At 41.6% G+C, this 11,234-nt stretch overlaps 1 protein-coding gene across 3 annotated transcripts in view; it reads right to left on the reverse strand.

The window, feature by feature from the left end:
- LOC140395523 (ras-related C3 botulinum toxin substrate 3) overlaps positions 1–10,931 on the reverse strand; it is a 46,895-nt gene extending 35,964 nt beyond the window's left edge. The window contains exon 1 of one of the 3 annotated variants that reach the window (XM_072483419.1): positions 10,641–10,931. In XM_072483419.1, coding sequence (XP_072339520.1) covers positions 10,641–10,675 — 35 coding nt within the window. In that variant the 5' untranslated portion in view covers positions 10,676–10,931. Of the gene's footprint in view, positions 1–4,114; positions 4,137–10,640 lie in introns of those variants that run through there. The other 2 variants (XM_072483420.1, XM_072483421.1) reach the window with 2 other exon arrangements.
- Positions 10,932–11,234: the final 303 nt, after the last annotated feature.

The following is an 11,234-nucleotide window of genomic DNA, read 5'->3' on the forward strand; positions in this document are numbered from 1 at the left end:
CTTGATGGAAGGCCCTTTAGCAATCTCTCTCTAAACTCTGGTAGAATTACTCTCAGACCCCGCAGCAAATAGAACTGACCTACACTCAGTTCACTTCTACACGAGAAGTGGTTAGCATTGTTGCTTCACAGCGCCAGGGTCCCAAGTTCGATTCCCGCTTGGGTCTCTTTCTGTGCGGAGCCTGCACGATCTCCCCATGCCCAAGTGGATTTCCTCCGGGTGCTCTGGTTTCCTCCCACAAGTCCTGAAAGACGTGCTTGTTAGGTGAACTGGACATTCTGAATTACTCTTCAGTGTACGCGAACAGGCGACAGAAATGGCAACTAGGAGATTTTCACAGTATTTTAATTGCAGTGTTAATGTAAGCCTAATTGTGCCACTAATAAAGATTATTATTAACACTGCTGAAATTTTAGACCAGCCATGACAAAATAAGCACCTCATTCTTTGAGTTGTGTCACTAATTGTCTGGCAGACACTGGAATAACATTTGTTTACGTAAAGCAAATCACAGGTAACCCAATAGCTAAAAATGAATCAGGTTTCACATGAAATCTCACAAGAACATCCTCATTTGTATGATTGGCGGACTTGTGATAGTTAATATTTCAATTGATCGCTAATTTTATCATTTGGTCCTCCTTACTCTCAAAGACCACTTCTTCAAATGTCACATATTCTTAATGAGTCCTCCTAGAAATAACTCAGCCCAGTATAGCATATTTTCTTCAGTGATTTCCTTTCCATCAGGGAGACTTTGTTCTTTCCTGCCGCAACCAATGGCAAGTAATGGACTATAACATCATATTTCACTCCCAACATTAACCATACCTTACGGGAATAACTACCTTATGTAAAACTGGGATGAAATGGACTAACAAGTGACTTAGGGACTTGTTGTATTCTCGAGATAACAGACCCTGTTGCAGCTAGATCAATGATGAAAGCAAGTTGTGATTCTCCCACTTTCATTTATACTGTGGGCACTGGAATTATATCTTCAGCCTGTTTACTTTCAACTTCAATGTACTTTTTTTCCCCATGCTCTCTGAATATAATCCTTGATTTACCTGCTCAATAACATCCACTTTTTTCATATATATTATATGCACAATGAGAACTTCCAGGCTCCTGAATAAGCTTTAAATCCATCCACACTGACTTGGTGCATGGTTGTTTCCTCTATTCCCACAGGCATAGCACTTTGGACAGGGGACAGGAAATGGGAGGACATTTAAATGGTCAATGGCAACAGTAGCATTTAAATTTCTCTCAGATTATGAACTTGGTTCTCGGAGCCTGGATCTTGCCGAAATCTGGTGGACCTGCCCTGCCGGCTCAGAAAAGAACTCCCGTACAATGGTCTCTTTCTGCCATTTCCATGGTTGTGGCCTCATTGCCGCTCCCTTCCTCATCAGCTTATTGTCTTTGCTCAAAAGCTTGACCCCCCCAGATAGGGCAGTAGAAAGGGCAATATAATAAATGCTCGGATCTTGTAATATACTACTTAATTTGTATGTATGAGTGCATTTCTCTTGGTCAGTACAACAGTATCAACAATCTAAATTTGCACCATATCCACAGTGACATGGAAGTTTCTTAAATTTGAGAATGTAGCCTGCAACACTCTCAACTTGACAACTGCTTCATTGCATGGGAATGCAATTCAGTGCAAATCTTATTGTTAGTCATTCCATATTAGGAGTCCAAAATCTCATTAATTTCAAAATTATCTATAGTACTAGGGTATCGCAGGCAACACTGGTTACACACCACCTCAAAAGCATCTGGTCCCATCATGGTGGGGAACATTTATTTTATCTACGTCTGCTATTTTATTCGCTTTCAGACAAATGTTCACAATTAGGGTTGAATTTGTTGGGGTTGAATTTTCCGAAACATATCTTCAGTGCCATTTCTTTCAATTACGGATACTGACATACTATGCCCCTGAACAAGATGTGCGCACAAAGAAATCTTTAAAATTGCTCAAATCTCCTCAGAATCAACTTTAGGAATTACAAAAACATGTCACAATATTTGTCAGTCCTTAATTACTCAAATGGAATGCAAAACAAAATGTTATCTTAGCCCACTATCTTTCTTGCACTGAGTAAGACTAACACTAACACTAAGGGGCTGGTTTAGCACAGTGGGCTAAACAGCTGGCTTGTAATGCAGAACAAGGCCAGCAGCGCGGGTTCAATTCCCGTATCGGCCTCGCCAAACAGGCGCCGGAATGTGGCGACTAGGGGCTTTTCACAGTAACTTAATTGAAGCCAACTTGTGACAATAAGCGATTATTACATGCTGAGCTGAAGACAGCCATTAATGAACTAATCTACACCTCCCCAGATAGGGCAGTAGAAAGGGCAATATAATAAAATGCTCAGATCTTGTAATATACTACTTAATTTGCATGTATGAGTGCATTTCTCTTGGTCAGTACAGACAGTATCAACAATCGCTGCCAAGGGACAATATTCAAACATGTTAAGCTCTTTGCATTCAGTAACTGCACTGAACAAATGCAACATCAAGTTTCTCTACAGTTTCTTAGATGATTCAACCTTCCCTCCACAGCTCCCCCCGCGCCCCATCCCATCAAATTGTTGGTTCGCACACTCCTCATCTTCAAGGCTCAAAACAAAACTGTCAAATTAAAAGCAATTAGCACTCATTTTTGGATAAGTGTTCTGCTTTAAATTAGTAACTAGTAGGAACTGCATTGAGACAGTCCAAACTCAATTAATTGAAGAATCAACAGAGGCAGAAGACCTTCATTTCATCCACTTGGGCTGGTTTCTGACATGGATTACAGAGGTTAAAGGGCAGTATTCCGATTCACTGCTTTGCTCAGTATTTAAGTCTTAATCGATTGACAAAATATTGTCTATATCTTTATGGCTTTTCTTCCTCGTTTCTGTTTTTTATTTTGTAAAATAGCAATCTCCTCGTTCCAGATAGCAGTGGCAACCCTGAAATGGTGTTAGCCATGTGATAATACACCTGCACAAAAGTCATAATGACAGCTTGCTCGTGACTGACCATTCTGGCAATATTATTTCCCACAATCCACAAATAAAATGGTGGATCAAATAACAAACATTTTTTAAAAAATTTAGAATACCCACTTTTTTCCCCCCCAATTATGGGGCAATTTAGCTTTGCCAATCCACATAGCCTGCACATCTTTGGGTTGTGGGGGTGAAACCCACACAGACATGGGGAGAATGTGCAAACTCCACACTGACAGTGACCCAGGGCCGGGATTCGAACCCGGGTCCTCAGCGCGCAGTCCCAGTGCTATCCACTGCGCCACATGCCACCTCCCAAATAACAAACATGATGGTTGCAGTCACTTATATCATCTGACTGGTACTTTGCCTCCTAGAGCAGGGAACATGCTTCATCCAGATCCAAGAATTGAGGAGACAGCCCAGTTCTATACACAAATTTCAGACAAGCTGATGGTAGAATTACTATGTAGCAAGGAGAAATTCCTCACAATCAAGGCCTACCATTTGTGACTTCATGGAAAATTGATAGAAATCTCAAATACACCTTTCAACGGCCAGTGAAAATGCCCTAGAAATTCTATTTATTCAGTCACTATAAAACAATTACCCCACGTGTAAACGCATGGATTCACAGAACAATCCACAAAACACTAGAATTCAAAAGACATGCAATGGGACTGGCTAAATATAGAATGCATCCATCAGACTAGATCTGCTTATAACCTTTGAAATAAAACAAACTAGCAGCTATGTCTATACAGAATTTACTCCCAGATAGAAATGTCACATTTCAATCAGAATGTGTTAGCATTTTGAAGCTATACATCTCCCTTCATGAAATACATAAGCAAACAGAGCTCAAAACGGAACAAATTAAAAACAGGAGTGGCACATACTCAAATGTTTGGAGTAATTGATCTAAAACATCACATCCCTATTGCTTTTTTGTAACAAAAGATTGGTGGGTGGGGAAGAAGGGGCAGATATCACAGAAAGAAAGGTTGTTGCTGAAAGCAGTCTTCATAAAGAAATACTTGGTAAACCTTTTTGTTTATCAAATACTCAGTACAATGTAATTCACATCAATTTCTTACCACATCACTGACCAAAACAATCCGGTTATCAAGAAAATGCTTCTTTAATCATATACCATTAATTAATGCTGCAGTGCTACACTATATATTTAACATTGAAACATTTTGCCAAGAACTGAGGTGCAGCATTTTAAATAACCTGCCCATCATATTAGAATTAAACTCCCACATGCTCTTAAGGTGCAAACCATCATACAATTAATGTTGCTAAGAAACAAAAAACCCTAATTCTTTGTCAGAAAGCTTCATCATCTGTTAGTTGAGATAGCACATTCCAGGCAGAGCTCACTACCTTACAGACACTCCCCATTGGTTAGTGATGATGTAATGATTAACTGGAAGAAAACATACGCACACACAGAAATCCAAAATGCAATTCACCGGCAAAAGAAAAGCTCAGCTGAATGCAGCAGTTGATAACAAAGCTTTTCTTGGATATCCAATTTGTCATCTTGGTAGCGTTCATATTTATCCCCCCACCCCCCCTCATCAGTACTTTGTTTTTTTTCTTCAAAATATAAGAAAATAGATGAGAAGGCACATTGAACACTCCTCTCCTGACAAAGCAAATTAAAATAATGCAGGTTAATATTTAGACTTAAAATCAATTAAAATTTTAAGATTTTATAATCAGATTTTTCCTTTGACTTCTGAAGGCACTGACATTTTCTGGAAAAGTGGTTTTACAGGTACTGGCAGCCCAGTGCTTCATCCAAATGACCATTCTTTGTACACAAGCTTAGAGATGTAGTGTTGGCAGGGCAGTCAAAGAGATTGGATACTAATTTTGAGTTCAATCTTTTATCACCTGTCATCTGGGCACAGGGACTTTGCTAAGCAATCAGGAGTGTAAATCCTAGCTAGTTCTCCCCCTATCTAACTGGGAATACTGAAGATATATATTATATAATACCCTTACACAAATAATAAGTTTATTTATCCCATTGAGGGTCTCAAAAGAAATTGATATGATAGGCACTTAGGGTAGCACGGTAGCATTGTGGATAGCACAATTGCTTCACAGCTCCAGGGTCCCAGGTTCGATTCCGGCTTGGGTCACTGTCTGTGCGGAGTCTGCACATCCTCCCCATGTGTGCGTGGGTTTCCTCCGGGTGCTCCGGTTTCCTCCCGCAGTCCAAAGATGTGCAGGTTCGGTGGATTGGCCATGAAAAATTGCCCTTAGTGTCTAAAATTGCCCTTAGTGTTGGGTAGGGTTACTGGGTTATGGGGATAGCGTGTAGGTGTTGACCTTGGGTAGGGTGCTCTTTCCAAGAGCCGGTGCAGACTTGATGGGCCGAATGGCCTCCTTCTGCACTGTAAATTCTATGATAATCTATGATGAATCAAACTGTCTTCCAATAAAACTGTCCCTTCCCTCCACACATTTTTAGAAAACAGCACATCTTCCAACTCACTAACGGCCAACCCCACAGTCATAAATAAACAAACCATGCTAATATAGTTCAAGTGGACAATGAAGATCGTTGGCACTATTGAAAGGAGTTTCCCCTTCATTCCAGCCAACATTCCTCCTTACCAACTCAAACTGGACACTCGATCTGTTTAACTAAACAACAGTCACAACATTTTTAAAGGTAATTAATTCTCCAACAGCACATTCAGCTGTTGACATGATTAAAAACTTGGATCCATGCACCATCTTATGGTAAAATGAATAGACAGTGGTCCCACAAAGGCAAATAAAGCAGAAATATTTTACAAACCACATACAAAGCAGTTCCCCTTGTAGCGTGTTGCATGGTTTAGTGATCACTAACTTGACAGCACGCGTTCCGCTCTCCTGGCTGAAGCAGGAAATATGGTAAAAATGCTGTACTCTTAGACAGATGATTTTGTAAAGAATAAAACAAGCAAGTATTGGTTGTAAGGTGGTAAAAAGCATAGAGGTTAAGAAGGATGGTAATGCAGTAAGAAGAAAAGGTAGTTATGAAAGAGCCTTGATTTTTAAAAAAGTTCAGCTTAACAGATATTACAGTCTCTGCCCAGGTCTCTGCAACCACGAGCAAAAGGTGGGAGCCCTACAGCTGCTATTCTTTCCTGCAGCTGCAGGGATGAATCTCAGAGGACCCATTCCATCCCAACAATTCAAGACTTGGTATATAGTGTGATTTGGAACATTTTGGTCAAAATCTTCTACTGTCCTTGCTAAAGATATAACAGCACATTTAACAATTCTCCAGCAGTAGCAGTGGTGACATGCATCTGACATTTTACAAATATTCCCAGCACAGTAACGTAGGATGATTGAAGTCCATCTCAATTGTAAAATTATGGCCAACAGTCTGCCCTTATTCTCATCACTTTTTATAACTGGCATCAATAGGGCACTTGCATTGGTTCTCAAAACTCAGAACTCCAAGACAACAACATCCTCATTAACCATCCCAAGATAAATCCAGCTATTGGGATGTCCCAGTAAAAAGCTGGTCTTCTGCTTCCCAGATTTAGCAAAACCAGCAGGTGCCCATTGAAGCTGAGCAAACATTGACCTTGGGAACTATCTGTATATAAACACTACCAACACCAATAGAAGAGTCATTAAGTGACATGTATTTATATAGATGCTTGATGTCAAAAAGTACAAAGCAATTCAGATGGTGAATTCTATTGAAGGTTCTACACCCAAAACATTACCTGGTCTTTGTCTTTTCAAATACTGAAAAATCTGTTGTACAAATGTTCTGCTTTTATCTCAAAAATCCAGCATTTGTAGGTTATTCCTTTTAGCTCATTAAAGTTCCTAGTTGGTGCTCTGGCATCACAGGGCCTTTTCCAAATATCTGTCAATTGTCAGGACAGATCATGTTTGTACCTTGGCTTCTTACTGTTGTGCAGGGTTATTTTTTCCCCCCTCATGGAATTTAAATATTACTAATCAGTTTTCAAATGAATACATTGCACACAATATTGCTACTGTGGTTGGTTGTAAGAGACATGATCATATCAGAGGAATCATTTCCTACTAAGCATTCACAGTGACATGGGTAGAACAGAAAATAGTGCACCAACTCAGTAGGTCAGCTGAGTGTATGGCATATGAGAAATACTTTGTCAAGCACATGAGCAAATAGAGAATACATTTTATGCACTGCAGAGCATATGCATTTTTAAACATTCTTTCATGGGATTAGAGTATCGCTGGCATTTCTTACCCATCCCGAATTGTCTCGAGAGCAGTTAAGGGTCAGCCAAATTGCTGTGGGTCTAGAATCACACCTAGGCAAGGACAGCAGATTTCCTTTCCTAAAAGGCATTAGTGAACCAAATGGGCTTTTACAACAATCAGTGATAATTTCATCGTTACCATTACTAAAATGAGCTTTTAATCCCAGATTTTTATGATACTTTATTTCACACATACAACGAGAGAAATCTGGAATGCATTAAACATATTCCAAGAATGTAAATAATGCTTCTTGGGTGACAACTTATATTTGCTGCATGCAGTCTACTAACAGGTCTTTGTATGTAAATGTATTTGGATATTAAAAATTAGATTATCCAATGCCATAAATGAAAATGTTAGTTGGCACGAATAAACAAATGAATGAAAATACTCCAAGTTAAGGCCCTTGTAAACCACTCCTATTTCCAACATCTAGGCAAGAGACAAGATAGTATTTGTTGTCAACTTCTTTACTCCTGTTTTGATCCACACACAACTGCACAAGAGTGACCTGCTCCATGGATGCAGTTATGGAACCAGGTGGCAGCAGCATGGACATGGCACCCATCCAGTCTCCTCTCGGCTAACTTGCATGGAGATCATGGTAAAATCCTGCATTTATGCTAATGTGTGGTGGCACCTCACTAATAGTGACTTGGCAAAGTGTTGTTGTTGATTCATGGGGAATACAATTTTTTGACTTCCACAGTTGCACATTAGGCTGCAACCAAAGTGGTACAACCTGCTGTAGGACCAGTTACGGCAGCAGCTGAACATATCACATGACTGGACTGTGTCAGATATCACTGCACGTTTACTTAGGCAGGCATCGGGTAAATGTTATTCAAACATTTTTTGGAAACATTAACGTGTGGACATTTCTCAGTATTTCCTTAACATAAAACCACCTAATTAAGTTTATCCTTCTCCTCGCAATAATTGACCTGATTGACACAATAGACCTGTGACTGCTTGGTTGGGGAAAACTAGCAAACATCATTTCAGTTTGCAAGCCAGTTGCTCTGAAGTAAATCCGTAAACCTAACCCAAGAATAGTTTTAATGTTACTGTTCTTTAGAGCTCGGATATATGGGTGATCAGTGTCCTATACCCTGGATAACATTATTTGAATTTTAATTCATTTTAGAACTAAACTAAACATAGATATGCCCTATCCTCTATACATCAAATCTAATTTTCTGGTCCAACCTAAAGCACCAAATAGCTCCCCTTCCCGAATGCAGAAAGCAGAAAGAAAATGACCCATTTCATCAGCACAAGACAAGACACGCCCACAATTTAGAACATAGTGCAGGAGGCCATTCGGCCCATCGAGTCTGCATCGATCCACTTAAACCCTCACTTCCTCCTTTAAAGGAAAAGATCCAACCCAACACCACAATTAAAATTCTAATAGCTTTCAGATTACAAAAAAGCCTTCACTATAACCCAGATCTCCAGCTGCAAAGATTCAACACCTGCAATTATAGAATTTTGGCAAGGAAATTATGTGTGCATCAGCTGGCAAAGGCATAACCACTGGAGAGCACTGGGAACACAGGACTGAGGAGACATGTTGCTCACAATGATAGTTATGTCATTCCTCTCTTTGCCGTTAATCTTACATTCCCATTCTGCATTCCCCCTCAATATTTCATGTGGAATTTTACCTCTGCAACCCAGTTTGGTTGGTTGTATATTCTATCGCCCTGTTTTGATGCTTCAGGCGGATGTAAAGATCCCATGTCGCTATTCGGAAATTAGCAGTATCCTTTCCTCAACCAATAGTATAAAAATTTAACTGCCTGTTTATCCCATTGCTGATCATAACTTGTTGTACACTAAATGACTGCTGCATTTACCTACCTGACAAAAGGTTTCCGTAAAGTAATTTAGATAATTGCATACTAAGCACTTTGAGATATGATAAGGCATGGAATAAATTCTTGTTCCCATCTCTACACATGAACTGTTCCACTTGATGGCTTTGTGACTTGACGAGATCAGCATGGCAGTTATCCAATCCATGAAATGAATATTTAGTTCAAGGAAGGGAAAAGTAAACGAGATAATAAATCTGAAGAAGATGCACATACAGAATTTTTAATCTTTGGGAGCGGTAAAATACTTACAAGAGATTCATTGATTTGGATGCAAACTGGAGATGTACTTAAATAAACATTTTAGAAAAATAATGATGTTGCCCAGGTTTTGCAGCGTTTACTATCTCCTCGTGAGCTACTGTATGTATCCTTATAACCTATTCATGCTGTACTTAAAGGACCCACACTACCCCAACTAGTATCCAGTGGTTCTAGGTAGCAGTAAGCATCAAGGTTCTGCATACTGGTGAATATTCACAACAGCCAATTTCTGAGAATATGCAACCGGCTCTACAGATGATAACCAAAGCAGCCACCTCAAGATTACAGCTCGAGGAATACCCATCCATCCTCTGGACCAGACGTGCTGATTTTTCAACAGCAAAGAGTTGAGCCACTGGCCACATCACCAGCCATCTTGTAAGCACTACTGAAAGCTAATTACTGACTCCATGGAGGGGCTGTGTGAACCATGCCCCATACACATCAGCAGATACCAGCCACCGTGCTTTCCGTTCACACCCAAAGTAGTCATGAGCGCACATTGCAGCTGTCGATGGGGTTCCTCACCCGACCCACCCCATCCACAAATTTAAAAAAAAACTTTGTGCCAAATGATCCCTTTCGCACTCTCCCTCCCTTCCAGCCCACCCGCCTCCTCGGTTTTTTTTTGATCCCGGCTCTCGCAAATCACGGGAGGCAGACTCCCAACGATGCGGGAAGAGAAATAAACAGCGAGTGATTTTTAATTGAAAAGAAAAACAGGGGGGGGGGGGGGGGAGAGACAGTGGCCGGGAAAGCAAAACGCTGCACGCCTGGCTTGGGGCTGGTGCAAAGTGTCTGACTCATTCCCGATTGTTCCTCCACCGGGCAGCAATCCCGGCGAGGGGGAATACGGCGGTAGGGGGAAAACGGTGGAAAACGAGACCGATTTTAAATTTAATTTCTTTTAAAATAATCGAAATGGGGGTGGAAAAATAAAATCAAAGCGTCGCCTATTCAAAATCTAACGATGTGAAGCAAAACCCGCAAATACAACAAAAGCCGTTTGATGCAACGTGATTTAAATAACTATTAAAATCAATCATTTTTTCCCCCATTATTGTCAGACGGGGCCCGGGGAGGGGGGCTCGCTGATATTTTAGATTCCCCCCCCCCCCCCCCCAACACCTTTTTTTTGGTCATCCCCCCCTCTCTCCCCCCCTCTCTCCCCCCTCGTTGAGATGAACGGACTTACCCGTCCCCAACAACCACACACTTGATGGCCTGCATCGGGAGGAATTCCAGCAAATGTCCCTCAGCACGACAACTTTCAGCTCTTTAAATTACACGGAGGTGGGGGAGAAGGAAGGGAGAGCGAGGAGTGGGGGCGGGGGGAAAGGAAGAGAGAGAAAAAAAAAACCCGGTTATTTTTTTTTAACTCTCTTCAGGCTCCGAGGCGGGGAAATCTCCGCAAAGAGGAGCCGGTGCGGCAGCCAGCGAGCCGAGGGCGTTCGGTCATTTCCGTCAGCGGCGGAAAAAGCCGAAGGAGCGGAGACGGGGAGGGGTGGGTGGCGGGAGGTTGAGGGACGATTTGGGAGGGGATGGGGCGGGGCCACGTTTTTAACCTTCTAAATCTCGAATTCCTCCCCACAGTCCTGGAATGTGGACAATCCCCCCCCCCCCCCCCCCTTCCCCGGTCACCCAGCCTCCTCCTTCACCAACCCCCCCCCCCCCCCACTCACCACGTTCACCCGACCCTCCTCATTCATCTCACATCCCACACCCACCTACACCCCCCCCCATTCACCCAATTCTCCTCATGCCCCACACCCACCTACACCTCATTCAT

The sequence above is a fragment of the Scyliorhinus torazame genome, chromosome 18, assembly GCF_047496885.1.
Source record: "Scyliorhinus torazame isolate Kashiwa2021f chromosome 18, sScyTor2.1, whole genome shotgun sequence".
Lineage (NCBI taxonomy): Eukaryota > Metazoa > Chordata > Chondrichthyes > Carcharhiniformes > Scyliorhinidae > Scyliorhinus > Scyliorhinus torazame.